The sequence below is a fragment of the Enhydra lutris genome, unplaced genomic scaffold (genome assembly GCF_002288905.1).
Source record: "Enhydra lutris kenyoni isolate GAN:26980312 unplaced genomic scaffold, ASM228890v2 scaffoldscaffold15, whole genome shotgun sequence".
Lineage (NCBI taxonomy): Eukaryota > Metazoa > Chordata > Mammalia > Carnivora > Mustelidae > Enhydra > Enhydra lutris.
Window position 1 is genome coordinate 25,955,134 of NW_019154099.1, and position 20,068 is coordinate 25,975,201.

The following is a 20,068-nucleotide window of genomic DNA, read 5'->3' on the forward strand; positions in this document are numbered from 1 at the left end:
AACTTTTATATGCACTGGGAAACCAAAAAATTCACTGGACTCACTTTATTGTGATCTTCACCTTATTGAGATGGTCTGGAACAAAAACCACAATATTTTTGAGGTATGCCTTGGAAACCTGCTATTTCCATATTTTTTAGAGTTCTTTTTAACTTCCTACTTTCTAATTATTCCTTACTCTAAAACCTTCTCATAGTTATTGATTCTTTATACAAACTTTCCATGTTTATAAAATTTCACTGTGTTTTTGTTTCTCTTCATTGGCTTCTGGCTGATAAACCCAATCATCTACTGACAAATTTTTTTTGTTGTTGTTCAGTTTTGCAGTTTTAAAGATTCTATGTATTTACTATTTTAAATTACATTTTCCCCATATTTGCTTAGCTCTATTCTATAGAAACTTATTTTATCAAAGTTATCAATGACTTTCTTATTCTTAAATTGAAAAGTCAATTATGGGGCATCATTCTATTTGACCTCTCAGCAGCATTTGATACAGCTGATCAGTAAGTCTTCTCTGATGGTTTACTCCCTGAAATCTCTGCACAGCAAGCTCTCTTGGCTTTTATTCTGTTTGGCTGTGTCTTGATTTCAGTTCTAGGTTCTTTCTTTTTATCTCTAATTTGATAAGGTTTCAATGCCCAGAACATCATTCTTCTTCATTCTCTTTCTATATTTGTGTATACTGACTTCTTTGGTGATACCATATCACATCATGGCTTTAAATTATATCTATATGCCAACAGTTTCCTACTTCATATCTCCTTCCATACCTCCACGACACCTGAATGATGCATTTAACTGCCCACCCAACATCTCCACTTAAAGACTTCAAAGACATCTTTAAGTCAATGTTCCATAGTACCTTCCTCAACTGGGGCTCAAGCCAAAAAACCTGGAATCATCTCTGATTCCTCTCTTATCTCGTACTTCCCATCTAATTGACGGTACTTTAGAATGGAAACACTTCTCAGTGTCTTTATTGTTACTACCATATTACTGTTATTTGATTTCTCAAATATCTCACCTCTGCTATTGCTATCATCTTCTAACTGATTTCCATTTTCTATTCTTGTTACCCTGCAGTATACTCTCAACACAGCAACTAGAGATTCTATTTAATTGTGTACATCAGATCAAGCTCTCCTCTTTTCAAAACTCTGCAATGGCTTCCATTACACTCCAAGGGAAGTACCAAAGTCATTAAAATTGTGTACAAGCCATTCAATGGTTTATATCCTCACCTTCTCTAAATTTTTCCAACAACTTACCCCCTGGATCACTCTGCTTCACCCACACAGGCTTCCCTGCTTTTCCTCAAAGAGTAACAAGCAAAAATATTTTATAAAAATAGCAGTGTTGATAAGGGATGTAGGAACTTACATATTTAATCTATATCCCAAGTAAATTATATATCAAAATAACTTTATAATTGGATTAAGATAAATTTCCTCTACTATAGCTTTACCTATGAGATGTGCCCAAAGATTAAGAGTATTCTGCAGTCTAAGGATCCTGTTTTAATCTCTAGATTTCATCTCTATAAACTTCAGTTACTAAAATATTAAAGTAGCTTTATGAGTTAATTGAGTTCCCTAAATCCTAAATTAAAATCACTGGAAATGGTTCAATGATTTAAGTAGCTTTTGCTTCATTACAAACATTCCACAATTTTTGTTAGTCCTCTTACAAATTATTATATCCTTTAATTTTATCATTGTTATATAAAATAGGCATGAATAAAAAATGAAATTCTTCTTTAATGTTTAATTGTGAAAAATAATTGTTCCTGCACTGTGTGGCCTCTTGGTAAATGTTATGTATATTATTTAATATGTGCAAAAATGCTTATGAACTGGGGCACCTGGGTGGCTCAGTGGGTTAAAGCCTCTGCCTTCAACTAGGGTCATGATCCCAGGGTCCTGGGGTCGAGTCCCATGTCGGGCTCTCTGGGCAGCGGGGAGCCTGCTTCCCCTTCTCTCTCTCTCTGCCTGCCTCTCTGCCTACTTGTGATCTCTGTCTGTCAAATAAATAAATAAAATCTTTAAAAAAAATGCTTATGAACTAACTTAAGTTCAGGGTTTTTTTTTTTTCATGAAATGGACTTTGTTTTCTTATTTATTATGCTAACAGTGAAAATGGAACAATTTTTTCTTGTAGCTAAGTTATTTTTAAACACTTCATTGAATTAGAGGAATTCTGGTGAATTTATGTTCTATGAATATACCTAATAAAGCAAAGAGATGAGACAGTATATCCTGTTTACTTTGCCTTTCCATTGTCCATTCAATAAGGAATTTTAGTGAAGTCCGAATCAATGTGCTCTTTATGACTATGTTCCTAGTAACCACTGTTAGCTCCATCATAACATGCTATTGTAGGTTTCTCTCTCATTCCAGGTAAATCATGTATCAGCAGATGGTAAAATGAAACTAAAATTCCTAAGACCTAGAATAAACTTTTCATTTGTTGATTCGACAAGCACTTTTTGAGTACCAATTATACCAAGAACTTTGTGGACAAGGACTTCAAGTCTGGTTTTCTGAAAATATAAAGAAATAGATAGAAACAGACTAAAACCAAACAAGAAAATAGTAGGTGAAAGTGCTGAGAACAGGACCTATTGGATGTGGCATGTGATTAATTAGAAAGAATAAGCCATGCCATGATAAAGGTGAACATCTTCTAGGCAGTAGAGGACCAGAGAAAGCGTATGGTGGGCAGTTCATCCCAGCAGGTAGGAATGTGTCATCAATGGCATTCTACAGAATTGTCAAGGTATAATAATACTAAAAGCAGACTGACCTTCAGCCATTTTATTATTGTCTTTAATTATCTATAAACAATGCCTCCCGTTCCATTGCTCACACCTGAGAAGGCTATTCCTGTCACCACCATCCTCTTCCGCTGGCAAGCCACTGATTCTAGCCCCCAGAATCGGCTAGTACAAATATGCTATAGAAGAAATAAACCTAACTTGTGCAAGAAACAGAAAGAATATCAGTGCACCTAGAGAATACTAAGTGCTGGGAGGAGATTAGGTCAGGGAAGTAGTAATCAGTTTCTGATACACACCTTTTAGGACAGGAATATAGGATTTTTTCTTAAGGGTATAAATCTTAAGTTTGAAATTAATGCATTCATACTTCAAAAGTTCCATCTCATTGCTAGTTAGAAATTATTGCTATAGTTAAACATAAAAGTTAGAATAACAGGTAGGAGGCTATTCCAGTAGTGCAGGAAAGAGATGGTGATGGGTTATTTTTTTTTTAAGATTTTATTTATTTATTTGACAGATCACAAGTAGGCAGAGAGGCAGGCAAAGAGAGAGGGGAAAGCAGGCTCCCTGCTGAGCAGAGAGCCCAATTTGGGGCTCTATCCCAGGACCCTGGGATCATGACCTGAGCTAAAGGCAGAGGCTTTAACCCACTGAGCCACCCAGGTGCCCTAGGTGGTGGGTTATTTTAGGATGGGGCTGTAGAAAGGCTGAGAAAAAGAAAGAAAGAAAGAAAAAAAGAACAGATTTAAGATCTAGTTTAGAATACAGCAAAAAGAACTTCCTCAGAAATTGAATATTAAATACAGTGCAATGTAGAGAATTAAAAGTGATTCTAGAATTTAGGTATGAACAACTAGATGGTTCATAGTGTTATTTATGAAGAATGGGGGTTATGGAGGAAGTCTTGGGACTTTGAAATCTTCCATTTTGACCATGTGAAGTTTTGAATGACCATTGGATATCTAATTAGAGATGTCAAGCTGTTAACTGGGTATGTGTATCTATCTCTCAAGAAGAGGTGAGCTAAAGCTATAAATTTAGAAGTTATAATTGGCTATATAGTATTTAAAAGTATAGAAGAATGTTATTCTTTATGGAGAAAATATGGTGTTCTGGGGCACTGCAATATATATCCGAGTAGAAAAATTAGTAATGGCAATTGAGTAAGAGTGGCCTGATCAATTTTGTCAAAGCTGCTGGGAAGCCGAGTAAGATGAAAACAAATGAAATGGGGAAAGATGTGACAGCCTGGAGGTTTTGGGTGATTTTGAAGAGTTCAAAGGACTGATTACAGTGGACTGAAGAGAGTGATGATTATTAATAAGTATATTTATTAACTGTAAATAATAACTACATGTTTTGCTAGAAACGGAAACAGAATTGGAACAGCTGGTAGGAATATGAGTTTTGTTTTAATATGTTTGGAACAATAAATCTTTGCAAGTTCATTAGAATGATCCAATATGGAACAAATTGGTAATATAAAACATAGAAGGGTCACCAATGTAGAGAAATTCCGGTGGCAAGACTGATGGGATACAAACCACAAGCAGTGGGTTCAGCCCTGACAAAAGAAGAGATACTATAGCACTGTGGCAAAAAGTAAAGGCTTTCAGATTAGGTTCCAACTTCTCTGCTCTTTTTACCAAAGACAGTAATGTTTTTGTATGTATGTATGTATGTATGTATGTTGTATGTAAGTTTGTGCTTGTGTGTGCCATTTTTCACATTATACCTCACTGACAAAAACTTTTGAAGTAAAAAGCTTTTGTATTTTCATAATGTAACTTGAACTGTGAATGTCATCATAATTTAAGTGATCATGAAACTAAATAGTATTAAAGGTAAATCTGTAAGATTTTAGAAACATGTATTGTCTGTGCATTTCTGTTTTAAAGACACTGTTTCTCAAGTTTCTTTTAGAGAAGAATAACATTATTCCACACTTTTAAAAGCTATTATAGTATAGTTTTGTGAAGAAGGCTATTTCTTTGATGATGCCTAGTGTCAACATTAATTAATCAGATGGCAAGCAGATCAGAGAGGAAAAAAAAGGACAAAAACCAATTAAAAAGTAATAAAGACCAGTAATAGACTGTGTTAATGTGTTTGATTAGTATTTGCCTTACTCACTTGTAAGAGTTGAAAGGTTTTTTTTTGTTTGTTTGTTTCTTTTTCTTTTGTAAAAATAAGATATTTAATACACTAAATAATGAACATTAGTACTGACGAAAATGGAAAATTGTATGATTTACCTATGGTTGCTTTGGGGAAGTAAAACCAAACAAAACATAAATTACTCAGGAGTATAATCTATTCTGTAGATTTTACAGTGTGATTTATGAATGGTCTTTTTATATTGATTTGTTCTCTGTCGTTTTGGTTGCTTTTCATTAGTGTTTTTAGTTGTGACTATAGTTTATATGGACAGTAGAGTCTATGTCACCAGTATCTGATCAACTATCACATTTCCAATGGAGTAAAAAATATTGATAACCTCTCCCTTCTTGTGTTGCTATTATTACATAAAGAATCTTTTGGGGCGCCTGGGTGGCTCAATGGGTTAAGCCTCTGCCTTCGGCTCAGGTCATGATCTCAGGGTCCTGGGATCGAGTCCTGCATCGGGCTTTCTGCTCGGAAGGGAGCCTGCTTCCTCCTCTCTCTCTCTCTGCCTACTTGTGATCTCTCCCTCTGTCAAATAAATAAACAAAATCTTAAAAAAAAAAAATCTTTTGGGATAAATTACAGCTTTGCATAAAAAGAATTTATGCTTATAAACTAGAGGTAGTATCTGTTCCCTTAAGTTATACTATTGAGTTTCCTTGTTATTTTATTCTTTTTTATTATTAAACTATATGCCTCTAAGCTTAGGTAATAATTTGTTATTCAATTGCAAATTTTTTCCTTTTACATTTTGCTACAGATAATAAATGTTTATGCACATAAACACACACACTGTTACATATTTCTTTTAAGAGTCAGTAGGCATTCTGGTTTGCAAGATCTGAGAAATCTTTATCCTTGTCATCTCAAAAGAGATAATACCAATTTCAAGATAGGAAGCAAAGTTTATTTGTATATCTCTAACATTCTAAATAATCTCTATGATAAAACTGAATTTTCCTAAAGACCTTTTGGCTTGACTAGATATAGAATTGCATTCCCTTGATTTTTTGAATAGCATGCTTCAACTTTCCAAACCAATCATTAGAAAAGAACCCACCAAAAGTTAGATGGTCACGTGTACTTTTAAAATATGTGTATAATAAATAAATATTTATGTACATATTACAAGGATACATCTTGTGAAACCAGTTAAAAACCAGTGGAAATGATAGTTACATAATGTTAAGACATGTTTATTGCATACCCACATATTCTTTTGTTGCATCTTTGTAAGAGAAAATAGAGAAAAATGAGTATATCAAATTGGTTAACTTCCTTGTGTGTGTGTGTGTGTGTGTGTGTGTGTGTGTGTGTTTATATAATCACTCACTCTCTAAAATGAAATTTCCATATTTTTTTCCAGTTCTGTTGAAATTTTTAAACCTCTGGGTATTCAAGAAAAAACACAGAAACTATTATGCAAAATCCTATTCCTCACTTATTTAAAATGACAATAGAAGTCATTCACTATTTCTTAGACTATAACTCAATTATATATTTCTTTCATTTTGCCTTTTCCTCTGGTCCTTCCTGCAGCAAAGCCAACTGAATTTATTTCATCATTAGCTGTTATATTTCAGTACAAGATAAAATAGACACTTTACTTCTGAGTCATTTTATGTCTCTTCTTTTATTCTTTTCTGAAGCTCATTTTGTCTACCACTTGTCTCAACTGAAATCCATACTGTCTACCAAAATTTATATCCTCATATTTTTCTGCACCAAATTCCCATGATGTATACATTATAATAACATACATTATATAAATAATATATGATATAATAAACAATATATAAATGATAATATATTATATAATATACATATTATATATAAGATCTACTTTATCTATAATTTATATATAATATATAATTTATTTTATAAATAATAAATAATAAAGACTATCAGAATCGATTTTTTTTTCTTGTGAACTTAAGAAATAACTAAACACAGATACACATGATGGGTCTAGTAATGAAAAAAAAACAGATATGAGAATGCAGGTTATAATAAATGATTAACTGAAATCCACTTAAGTCAAGTTGGTCAACTGGCCATGAGTATTAGAGAAGACTGTTACTGTAATCTAGATTTATTCTTTGACAATAATTACTCTTTTAACATGTTTTCTTTGTTGATGAAATCTCCGTCATTGTGTTTATTTTTACTTTTTTTAAGCTCTGGAAATTGTTCTATGCATTTACTAAATATAAACTAGAAACTCACAGCTATAAAACTACTTACAGTCATTTAGCTTAACTCTATCTTGGAAGCATTTTTTTTCCTATATTTTTTATTTGTTGTTTTAAGCATCTCTAAATCTCATCGTTTTTACTCTTGTTCTGGTCAGTACTTTTTATGTTTTGCTTGACAACATTATAAGCAGCTCACAAAAGTTCTTCCAGATATTGTTCTGCCACTTACCCAAAACCCATCATTTACTTCTACAGGAATTATCTTACAAAAACACAAGCCAAATTCCTCTCTCAAGTGTCCTTCAAAAATCAGCCTATGTACTCTTTCCTTTTGAAAATAAATTCTTACCTCACTAGAAAAATGAAGACTCTTCTCCTTTTAAATATTGTTAGTACTTTAAATATAATATTACATTTTATATAACTATTAAATATTAAGCATATATATTTAATAGTTATATATGTAAACATATGTAAAGAGAGAGAAAGGGAGAGCGAGTGCATGCACACAAGCAATATATATTAGGGGCAAACCTATATATAATAGCTCCAGGATTAAGAAAAAAGTGTTTCCTGATCCTCATAATAGCTTTTCTTAAGGAATAGAAGATGCTTAGCCACTTTGAAAGTTCACCTAAAAAGCTGGAAAATCTTAGATTTGATTAAACTCTTTTTTAGCTCTGGTGGGACACTGAGTTAAATCTGAAGCAGATACTGTTCTCATTGCCCCTATGTGGAATAAGAACCACATTAATGTCAGATACATCAAGAGTGCAATCTGAGCTCTACAACTTAATAGGAAGATGGCTACTGTACTGATTCTCAATTTATTCATTTGTCCAATGATAGTAATAATATTTACTACATAAGGATAATATAGAAATTAAGTGAAATAAAGTATATTATGTTTGGTATCTAAAGAAAGAAATAAAAAAAAATTATTTCCTATTGCCCTGTTCTTACTTTGTCAATTTTTTTTAAATGGAAGCTTCAAAATCTGAGTAGAAATATGTGGAAAATGCTTATAATAACATGTAATTCATTAGTACTAGTTAAGAAAGTGATAGCCCCTCTTATATACAGAATATTTTATGAAAAGAAAATGTATTTTACTCTTTCTTCCTGCATGTCTAATTTGAAAAGTATAAAGTTATATTTTTAATGCCCCTAAGTTGATAAATAAGAAATAGAGAATAGACATATGCTGTACTTATGACTATTAGATGCTGTAATAAGAATTAACAAAAAAGTCTTTTGCTAGTTAGTTACACCAAAAAATTGTATCTTATTTTCCTAAAGTTAATGAATATTGTTTCACTAAGTAAGATGAAGCACCTGAGCCAATAATTAAAACTCCATTTGTAATGTGTAGCCTTAGTAACAGGTCAATAGGATGTACATGTCTGTTGTGATGGAATAGCATAGATGGATGTAGAGGTAAAAGCATCTCCCATTTTTGGTGACAGAAATGTGGGGGAAGAGTGTATGAAGGGAAGGCATAGCATGAAAAGATTGAGCTCTGGTCACATTCTTGGCCTCTTCAGTTATGTCTCCTAGCATTCATGATTTTTTTTTTCCCCATGATGATTTTTGACTACTTGTTTAGCTTTAAGCTCCCCACTTTTATTTTTGTTTAAATTCAATTAACCAATACATAATACATCATTAGGTTTTGGTATAGTGTTCAGTGATTCATTAGTTGCATATAACAGCCAGTGTTCATCCATCACATGCCCTCCTTAATTCCCATCACCCAGTGACCCCATTCCCCCACCCACCTCCCTTTTCACAATCCTCAGTTTGTTTCCTGGAGTCAAGAGTCTCTCATGGTTTATCTCCCTTGCTGATTTCTTCCCATTCAGTTTTCCCTCCCTTCCCCTATGAGTCTTTGAGCTATTTCTCACATTCCATATATGAGTGAAACTGTATAATTGTCTTTCTCTGACTGACTTATTTCACTTAGCATAATACCCTCCAGTTCCATCCATGTTGACATAAGTGGTAGATAGTCATCCTTTCTGATGGCTAATACTCCATTGTATATATGGACCAGGTTTTCTTTATCCATTCATCTGTTGAAGGACATCTGAGCTTCCCCCCCCCACCACAGTTGGCTATCATTGACATTGCTATTATGAACATTGGGGTGCATGTGTCCCTTCTTTTTACTACATCTGTATCTTTGGGGTAAATACCTAGTAGTCCAGTCACTGGGTTGTAGGGTAGCTCTATTTTTATCTTCTTGAGGAACATCCACACTGTTTTCAAGAGCAGCCATACCAGCTTACATTCTCACCAACAGTGTAAGAGGGTTCCCCTTTCTCCACATCCTTATCATCATTCATTGTTTCCTGTCTTGTCTATTTTAGCCATTCTAATTGGTGTAAGGTGGTATCTCATTGTGGTTTTGATTTGTATTTCCCTGATGGTTAGTGATGTGGAGTGTTTTTCATGTGTCTGTTGGCCATTTGTATGTCTTTTTTGGAGAAGTGTCTGTTCAAGTCTTCTGCCCATTTCTTAACTGGAATATCTGTTTTTGGGTGTTGAGTCTGATAAGTCCTTTATAGATCTAGAATACCAGCCCTTTATCTGTTATGTCATTTGCAAATATCTTCTCCCATTCTGTAGGTTGCCTCTTAGTTTTATTGACTGTTTCCTTTGCCATGAGAAGATTTTTATCTTGATAAAGTCACAATAGTTCATTTTTGCTTGTGTTTCCCTTGCTTTAGAGATGTGTCCTGCAAGAAGTTGCTGAGGCCAAGGTTGAAGAGGTTACTGCCTGTGTTGTCCTCTAGGATTTTGATGGATTCCTGTCTCACATTGAGGTCTTTCATCCATTTTGAATTTATCTTTATGTATGGTGTAGGAGAATGATCCAGTTTCAGTCTTCTGCATATGGCTGTCCAATTTTCCCAGCACCATTTATTGAAGAGACCATCTTTTTTCCATTGGATAGACTTTCCTGCTTTGTCAAAGTTTAGTTGATCATAGAGTTGAGGGTCCATTTCTGAACTCTCTGTTCTTTTCTGTTGATCTACGTGTCTGTTTTTGTGCTAGTACCATTCTGTCTTGATGATCATAGCTTTGTAATATAGCTTGAAGTCAGGCATTGTGACTTACCCTGGCTGTTTGGGATCTTTTCTGGTTCCATACAAATGTTAGGATTGTTTGTTCCAGCTCTGTGAAAAATGTTGATGTTATTTTGAGAGGGATTGCATTGAATGTGTAGATTTCCTTAGGCACTATATACATTTTGTTTATTTTTTATTTATTTTATTTTTTAAAGATTTATTTATTTATTTATTTATTTGACAGACAGAGACACAGTGAGAGAGGGAACACAAGCAGAGGGAGTGGGAGAGGTAGAAGCAGGCCTCTTGCTGAACAGGGAGCCCAATTCAGGGCTTGATCCCAGGACCCTGGGATCATGACCTGAGCTAAAGGCAGATGCCCAACAACTGAGCCACCCAAGTGCCCAGAATACATAATTTAACAATGTTTATTCTTCCAATCCATGAGCATGGAATGTTTTTCCAACTCTTTGTTTCTTCTTCAATTTTTCATAAGTGTTCTGTTGTTTCTAGAGTATAGATCCTTTACCTCTTTGATTAGGTTTATTCCTAGTTATCTTATGGTTTTTGGTGCAATTGTGAATGGGATTGATTCCTTAATTTCTCTTTCTTCAGTCATGTTGTTAGTGCATTGTTAGTGTACAGAAATGCAACTGATTTCTGTGCACTGATTTTGTATACTGCCACATTGCTGAATTGTTGCATGAGTTCTAGAAATTGTGGGGTGAAGTCCTAGCCTCAGCAATCAGACAACAAAAAGAAATAAAAGGCATTCAATTTGGCAAAGAAGTCAAACTCTCACTCTGCAGATGACATAGTACTTTCTGTGGAAAACCCAAAAGCTCCCCACATTTCAACAAACAGTTGGAATGGGTGGGCAGTGGTCTAAGGTACCAATTGCCACAGCATCTATCAGTGGTTAATGGCTTTCTACTGTTATTAGCTAATAGTGTTCATTGACCATTTCTATCCTGGGCGAAAATCCCCAGGATAGAAGATCCCCAGGATATCCTTACTCTCTAAGGATACCTGGCATTAAAACCTAGCATGGAAGATTCAGAAAAATCCAGGGCTTGGATTCACAATTTATTCTTTGTTTAGTTACCTAAATGCATTTCTCCTCCTTTTTAAGATCCTAGTGTTAAGATAAGCTCATATAATTTGCTTAGGCAGGACTTCTATAAAATTTTCTCCTCTGTTTTTACTGCTTTATTCATTTCAGCGGCCACGTGAAACAGAATTATTCCTTTATTTATAAAACTTCATTTGTTTTCCCAATTTTGGTAGGTTTTTTTTTTCACTTTCCAATCTTAATATATGACCATAATTCTCACTTCACTTATTAATATATTCTTGTCTGTCATTCTTCCCCAATGTCCTAATTCTCTATCTAACACTCTTAGTAATATATGGATTAGTGAAAGTGTTGATGGTAGTATGTAGCCAAATGAAGGATCAGGTGAATACTTGAGGCCCCTCACATCCCCCAGACAAAAATGTATACACAATTTTACTTACTATTTCTGAGGTAGGAACAGCCTTCAGGCTTATTTCTAGATGGCCTTAGAAGGCAGAAACCCCAGATTAACATTGCTGTGCATAGATAATTTTGCAACATCACAACTTAAAGACATAATGAATCAGAGAAAAATAGTTATTCTTACAAGCTGAATGAACTTGTTCTTACCAATTCACCTGTCCTACATAATTCATCAGTAAAATGAGGTGGTTGGTATACTTGGTGTGTGGATTCTCCTTAGCTCCAGTTATTAAAGATTCCATAATTCCAACTGTAAATGCTTTAACTTCATAACTGTGTATGATTCAGTAATATGTCTTATCTGTTTATTGAGGATAGAAATCCTATGTATTGAATGTTAAAATGTAACCCAAGGATGTGTTTTCGTCAGAGAATGATCATATTATTGCATCATAGGATAGAAAGGTAGAAATGGATGGATAGATAGATAAACAGATGATGATAGATAGATAGATAGATAGACAGATAGATGATAGATAGAGAGATGATAAATCCATTGATCTCCTAAATGGGGAAGCAGGGAATTAATTGTAATGTTTTAAAAATCTTCTAGATACTGTAATGAAATTAAGTACTTAACATGTATTGTCTCATCTGATCCTCACAAAACTTTTGTGTGGTAGTACAATTTTATTTTATAGATAAAGGAATTGGATATCAGAGAAATTAAGTGGCATTCTCGTAGTCATATGAGTATGAGTCAATATATGGCAGAGATGAGCTTCAGACCCATCACCTATCATGTTCCATCACCAAATTTTCCTAAAAAGAGTATTGGATTAGAACAAAAAACAGAAACGTGAAAAAGAAGAATAAATGGGTTATGATGTCACTTTTTTATAAAGAATTAAACAATTGTAAGAAAATGGTAATGGAGAGGCATAAAACTTAGGGGCTTTCTACTTTCAAATCTGTGTGCGCTTGCATGTGTGTATACCATAATATGTATCAATTGAATGTTACTATTTTACCAAATGCTTTATGGGTATCATTATTTTTATTTTAAATTATTTTTAGTTTTATTCACATTTTGATGTTACTTTTAATATAGGATTTTTCAATACAGAGTAGCTGTTAACACAGCATCCCATGCAATTACCTGTGGTGGAAGCAGTGGCAGTCTTATAAAGGCAAGAAGCATACTCAAGTCATTGCATCGCCTCTGCATATCATACTTGACCCACATCATTAATGCATGGAAGATAGTTTCTTCATCAGGAACATTTACATCATCGCTGGCCAGGAGTTTATGGAGCTCCTCAGCTGGAAGCAGTAAAAACTCTTGATTTCTCATAACTTCCATTATGTTTTCCTGCAGGGAGAAAACATCTTGGCATAAATTTGGCTTCACTTTGATTTAGCTGGGAAAGCATCTCAGAAAGAAATGAGAAAAGTCGTCAATAACCTTTGTTCTCATTAGAACATAATCCTTGAGACTTAATCCTTCAGAAACCAGAAGCTGTTAAAATGAAAGCATTGTAATTGTAATTGAAGTGTAAATGTATCCGAGACAGCACAGATCTTGTAATAACTGGAGGATTATAATGTTGAGCTTTATGATGCAGGCAGAATGTACTAAGTGATTAAATGTTCAAGTTTCAAGTGGACTGCTATGTAAGATTTGATGACTGTGAAGAGAATAGCATTTCAAATTTTTTAAAGCTAGACTACGTATACATGAATCAGAAAGCAGGAACGAAATTACATAGGGAGTAAGTAACACTACAAGATGCATCATTGTTTATTTAGAAGGGAATAAAACAGGACAGATAGACCTTAGAAGTCCCAAAAGCATATATGTTCCACCCTTTTATTACCTCTCATACGTCCCTCCTCTCATGACAATTTCTCTGGCTTAATTTAGATTCCCACTTATTTTCTTCCAGATTGCTGCCATAACCTTCTAATTACTCTGCCTGACTCTATTCTTAGCCTGTTTACTATATCCTCTATAATCATGCTGAAATGATAGTTCTACAACATAAATTTCAGGGCATTCCTCTAAAGTTTTTGCTTGGTTTGGTTTGGTCTTCTTTTGTCTTTTGATTCAGATCTCTTGGTTAAGTACACTAATTCATTATGATCTGACCTCTTCCTTAGTTGAAGACTACAGTTCTTAATTTTTCTTGTGTTCTAGTCACCATTACTTTTTCAGTTTTCCATCCTGTTTAACATGTCCCCCCTCACTCATCTGTTGCTTAAGATGACTTTAAAAAAAAAAAAAGATTTTATTTATTTATTTGACAGAGAGTGAGACAGGGAGAGAGGGAACACAAGCAGTGGGGAAGTGGGCAGTGCTGGTGAGAGAGGGAGAAGCAGGTTTCCTGCTGAGCAGGGAGCCCAATGTGGGGCTCGATTCCAGGACCGTGGGATGACGACCCCAGCCGAAGGCAGACACTTAACAACTGAGCCACCCAGGTGCCCCAAAAATGACTTTTATGCACTTTGTTTTCCTAATTTCTGCCATTTTCCAAGATTCAATTCAAAAGCTACTTGTTACATATGGAACTCTTGAGCCCTGTTCACTCATGTTGGATCTGGCTACCCCACCCACCATGCATGCACAATGCATGGTATTTGGTATCTCTGAGACAGCAGTTACCCAACTGTGGCCTCATCTTCAGTGCCCTTAGGGGTGTTATCACCAACTTTAAGCTTCTTGAGACAAATTTTCCTTGACAATTAACCTTGCATATCTAGATCCTGGCACATAGCAGGTGAACAGTACTTATTTATTGAATAGATGTGTTGGTGATCTTTGAGGAGAAAAATAAAATTTTGGAAATAGTACACAACAGTGCAGCATTTTTCAAACACAATTTTAAAATGACTTGTCAAAGACCTTCTTACATGCTAGCAGAGAGGCTTTGGTCACAGATATATGGTTAGAGAAGACAGTGATCTGACTGGCTGCCTCTTTTGTTCCACCTCCTCCCAGATCTCAGTTCCAAGGAAGACAGAGGTAAGGTTTCTCAGATCATAGTTTTAAAGGCACAGTTGTGGTAGAAATCCCAATACATGCCTATTGTAGGAAAAAACCTGAAACAGATGGGACTAGATTTTTTTCCCAAAAGGCATGATGACTATGCTACTAAGCTAACCCTGGGTAGAAGATTCAGCCAGTGGCTGTTAAACTCTACGTCAGAGCAGATCCAAACCTATTTTCTAAAAGAGACCTAACCCACCTTTTGAGTATATCCTTGGAACTGAATCCAAGACTTGAGGTGCTTTCAGCTGTCACAAAAGAATGTCAACCTTTACTTTTGTTCAGGTCATTTGTTCTATTAATTTACATTTGACTGACATCACAGAATAGCTGATTTCCTGGAAATTTTTATCCCCTGTGTTTCCTCTGTGCCTAATACAAGTACTATGCAAATTATAGTTGTCCAATATCTATTTAGTGAATTAACCGATTGAGTGTTCTGAGATGTGGGGCCACCAAGTTTCTCTAAAGGACTCTAGTAAGACAAAGATGTTTCTCAAGAATCTTTGAAAGATTTTTTGCCTATCTGTTTTTCCAGCTACTGAAAAATCTATGCCTCTATTAAAGCACACACAGAATTGTAGAGCTAAACCATAGTACGGGGTACCATAAAAAAATCAGGTCTATGAAACTCTTAGTGATGTCTATCAAAGATATTGTTTAAGGCATATTTTGTTATATTTTACAGTTGCCTCTTTATGATGACCCTTGGGAGAAATTTCTTGCAGGTTTTAGTAGCAAGAATAATTGCACTTCTCCTGAGTAAATTGGTTTGCTTTTATCATGGATGTTGTAAATTATGAAATTGATCAGATTTCTCTTTTTATTTGGCCTCTAGAAAACAACGTTAAATTGAAGTCTATCTGTTAGGAAGGCTATAGCCTTTTATAGTTTGATTTCTTTTTCAGAAAGCTCCAATAATAGTTTCATTTAATATCACTACAGCAGATTATATATTTTTCTTTTATCTCTGCATCTGATTTAGGATGTATTCTTATAATTTTATATCCTTGTTAACCATACTACATTTTTGGGAATAAGTCACGTGGTTTGTAAAAATGACCATAAATAAACTGGACATTAGGAGCTAATATCAGATATTATTGGATCTCTCATACTGTTTCATATATTATGTTGTTTATTATTTTTTTTCTGTATGTACTTTAGAGTTCTAAAGTTCTCTTTGCTCTTTTTTGTTTTCTCCATCAGGTCTCCTTTTCATGATATCCTGCTTAACATTTTCCCATTTTTTGCAATCTAGCTTCTGGAAATTGTTTTAATTTCATTATGTTTGATTCACTAAAGAAAAAATATAAATTCACACGAGTTTCCTTAACCTTTCCTGTGCACCTCAGCTAACTCCTTGTGTGAGAACAAGTAGGGAGAGACATCAAAATTCCTTGGCTTATTTACTTTTTGTACAATAACTTTACTTTAAATTTATTCAATACTCATTCTATATAGATTTCCTGAACACCTAACATATGGGCCTGGATAATTGTGGTAAGGAGAACAAAATGGATTTGCATCAAAAGCTTACCACACGTGGGACACCTATAAAATGTGCAGTGCTTAGAAAATGACTTGTCAAGTCTGGAAAAGCCAGTTTTTCAAATGTACCTAGAATATTAGGTAGGAGAGTAAATTAGAAAATGGGAAATGGAAAGATATAGTATTACAACTAGGGAAAAGCATATAAACAAAGACATAATAGCAGGTAATATAGTATAAAGTGCCATATTTGGTATGTCAGTTTAAGAATGAGCACAGAAAAATTGTGAGAAATAATATTGACAGGGTGATTTAGACCATATAATGGAATAAATTTATTCTAAAACTTTGACAGTCTTTCCATTAAATGGGAATATATCTATACGTATATCTTTTATACATAGATTAAACTATTTATTACAAGGAAAATTTTAGCACCCAATTTAAGTTGCCACTACCAAAGACACAGATAATCTTTATTAATTACAACAAGATTCAATTCTACTATTTTTTCTACTTCATAACACTTTAAATAATTCTGCTATCTAAAAAATTTTACAAATTTTTGAAAAATTTACAATTTTGTTTTCTAAGCAGAATTTTACCATTATTATTTATTTCCTGAATTTGACATAAACATTTTCTAATATTTATTTTATTTTTTCCCTTAATTATATTGTTGTCTTCCTCTTATCTTATTATTGGTATATATCAATAATTTGAAATTCCAGTAGAAGTTCATTTTTCTATGTCATTTTGAAAGTTAGCTAACAATTAGTGGTCATATTGGTCAAGCAGTATATAAATGAATCCTTTCAATAATCAGATTTTAGTTATTAATTTAGTTTAAAATTTGGATATTAAATTATAGTAAAATATTTCATTAATGTTCAAATAACTTCAACATAAGCTTTACAGTGTTTACCTCATTAATAGTTACTACAAATACCATACATTATATACACCATTATGGTTGAAACAAAGAAACTGCTTTGCTATGAATGTCTACTGAATTAAAATCTGTTTCACCATCTTGCACTTTGTGACCAGAGGTCAGTTAGAAGAACCTCCAAAAAGAAGGAGAAGGAGAAAGAGAAGGAGGAGGAGAAGAAGAACCTCCTCATCAATGCTTTCAATATTATGTTGGGAATGATAATCCTTTGCCAGACTACCACAGAATCTCTGGCTTGATTCCAAATCACCAGAGGCTATGGGATTCATTTAATTGCCCATTTAAAAAGTTATTGGTTAGAAAGATATATTCTTAGGAGGCTCATACTATCAAAAAAATGGAAAACTAAAAGGTGATCCTGAGAATTGCCATATATCCTCTGATTGAGGCTCATTATATAAATATGAAAATGTAAAGTTTGGGTCTAAAGTCTGAATTATAAAACTATAATTCCTTGCATCCTTTGCAAGGAAATTTTTTGAGAATTTCTGGTATATGCATGATTCTACTATTGTCAAGTACAAGACTGAAAAATGTGTACCTTGACTTCTGAAGCAGAAGTTGCGTCATGTACCAGATTGAGTAGTGTCTCCCAAAACTTCACATCCACTTGGAACTTCATTAATGTGACCTTATTTGGAAATAGGGTCATTGCAGATGTAATTAGTTAAGCTCAGTTAAGGCCATCCTGGATTAGAGTGGGCCCTAATCTAATTACTGGTGTGCTAAAAGACAGAAATAGGGACACCATGCTGAGAATAACATGTGAAGACAGAGGTGACAGAGGGAAGAAGTCCTTGTGAAAATAAAGATAAAACTCATGGTGCTACCAGCCAAGGAATGACAAGGATTGTTAAGAACCACCAGAAGTTGGAAAAGGCAAGGAAGGGTTCTTCCCTAGAACCATCAGAGAGAGCGTGGCTCTGCTCACACCTTGATTTCAGAATTTTAGACTCTAGAACTATAAAAGAATAAATTTCTGTTGTTTTAAGCTACCTTAGTTTTTAATACTTTGTAATTGCAGCCCCAGAAAAATAATAAGTATCATAAGAGAAAGTTAAAAAAAAAAAGATAGTTATGTTAAAAACTCTCATATAAGCCTAAGAAAGTATGATAATTAGTCCCTATGTTTTATTTTTTTTTAAGATCTTATTTACTTATTTGAGAGAGAGAGACAGAGACAGAGATATGGAGAGAGAGCACAAGCTAGAAGGAGAGGGAGAAGCAGGTTCCCCGCTGAGCTGGGAGCCCAACATGGGGCTCTATTCCAGGACCATGGGATCATGACCTGAGTTTAAGTCAGATGCTTAACTGACTGAGCCACCCAGGCACTCCTAGTCTCAATCTTTTAAATTATAATTTCTAGGCTCTTTATTTTAGAGAATGATGACTTTAAGAAATATTACATTTCCAATTATCCAAAGGAGTCTTGGGGTACTGTTAAGATCTGGATCGATCGATCGATGATCTACATATATATCATCTATCATCTATATTCCTATGACTTTAGAATTTAAATTTTCTAAAAGTGTAGGGTGGGAAGAGATACCTCTTCCAGTTATCAAGGGCTTCTTGTATCAGCTACCTTAAAGTTGCTATACTGATATATTGGTGTCAAGACTAACCCTTTCATGTTAAAACTAATTTTCCCAGGCTTTTGATTATTTTCCTTGTCTGAATTTTTAATTTTTTTAAAGGATTTTATTTATTTATTTGCCAGAGAGAGAGAGATAACAAGTAGGCAGAGAGGCAGATAGAGAGAGGGGGTGGGGGGAATCAGGCTTCCCACTGAGCAGAGAGCCTGATGGGGTGCTCCCAGGACCCTGAGATCAGGGTCATGACCTGAGCTGAAGGCAGAGGCTTAACCCACTGAGCCACCCAGGCGCCCCTGAATTTTTAATTTTTAATACCTGTGTTAAAGTTGCTGCCTGAACTCTTGAATACTACTTTAGAGTTCAAACGGAACAGAGACTCATTAGGAGAGAGTCATATCTTGTTATTTTATAGATGAGAATGTAGAGGCAGGAGGAGCTCATACATAGTCAAAGTAAGTCTGGGATGAGGAATTCAGTCTCTTGTCCTATTACATTACCTAGACTATCTCCTTTGGTTAGGTTCCCCTTCTTGTTCTCCTTTGTTCATCTAGTTTAGATTTACTGTCTTACTTTGATCTATGCAACATGTATGCACCCTGATTCTTAAGTGTTCCCCTGAACCTGTTTCCACCTCTTTCTTGGTATATCTGAGTTCCATGATGTTGCATGGTGATTATGGAGAATCAACATATTACTACTGACTTGGAGAGTTGGTCAGGATTTAGATCCCAACCTTGCTACCCACTGGTTGTGTGATAAAGAAGTTGGATTCTTTGTAAAGGGGATAAAAATAGTATCCACTGAAAAGCACTGTTGTGAGGATTAAGTGTGAAGATTAAATTAAATTTACTGTTCTTAAAGAAGGATCGGACACTCAGCAAGTGTGACAGAGGCATTAGCCAATACTACTCTGCCTCTGAGCCTACCCTTTACTTAGCCTCCTATTGTTAGATGTGTTGTCTACATTCACATTACTCTGTCTTCCCTATTTTCTTTACTGATCATTTAGTCAACAAAACTTCATCGAGTATTTTTTTTCACTACCCAGTATGTTCATAATACTAAAGAACACTGCGACTAAAAAGGAAAGTTCTGGCTCCTAAGAAACATACTTTCTAATGAGAAGGAAATTACATACAATGTTATAAGAGAAATATACACATTTTATAAGGAGGAGAGAAAAAAATGGGGGATTTAATGAAGTCAAAGGAATAAGAATGAAAGGGGAATAATGGAGGACCAGGAGGAGTTTGAATTAGGATATATACAGCTTTCCTCTCTGGAATAGCAATTCCC

The 20,068-nt window shown here is 34.5% G+C and overlaps 1 protein-coding gene across 2 annotated transcripts in view; it reads right to left on the reverse strand.

The window, feature by feature from the left end:
* Positions 1-20,068, reverse strand: part of LOC111147077 (kelch like family member 1) — a 388,136-nt gene that overhangs the window by 158,774 nt on the left and 209,294 nt on the right. For both annotated transcript variants that reach the window (XM_022502961.1, XM_022502960.1), the window contains one exon: positions 12,848-13,060. In XM_022502961.1, coding sequence (XP_022358669.1) covers positions 12,848-13,060 — 213 coding nt within the window. The remainder of the gene's footprint in view (positions 1-12,847; positions 13,061-20,068) is intronic.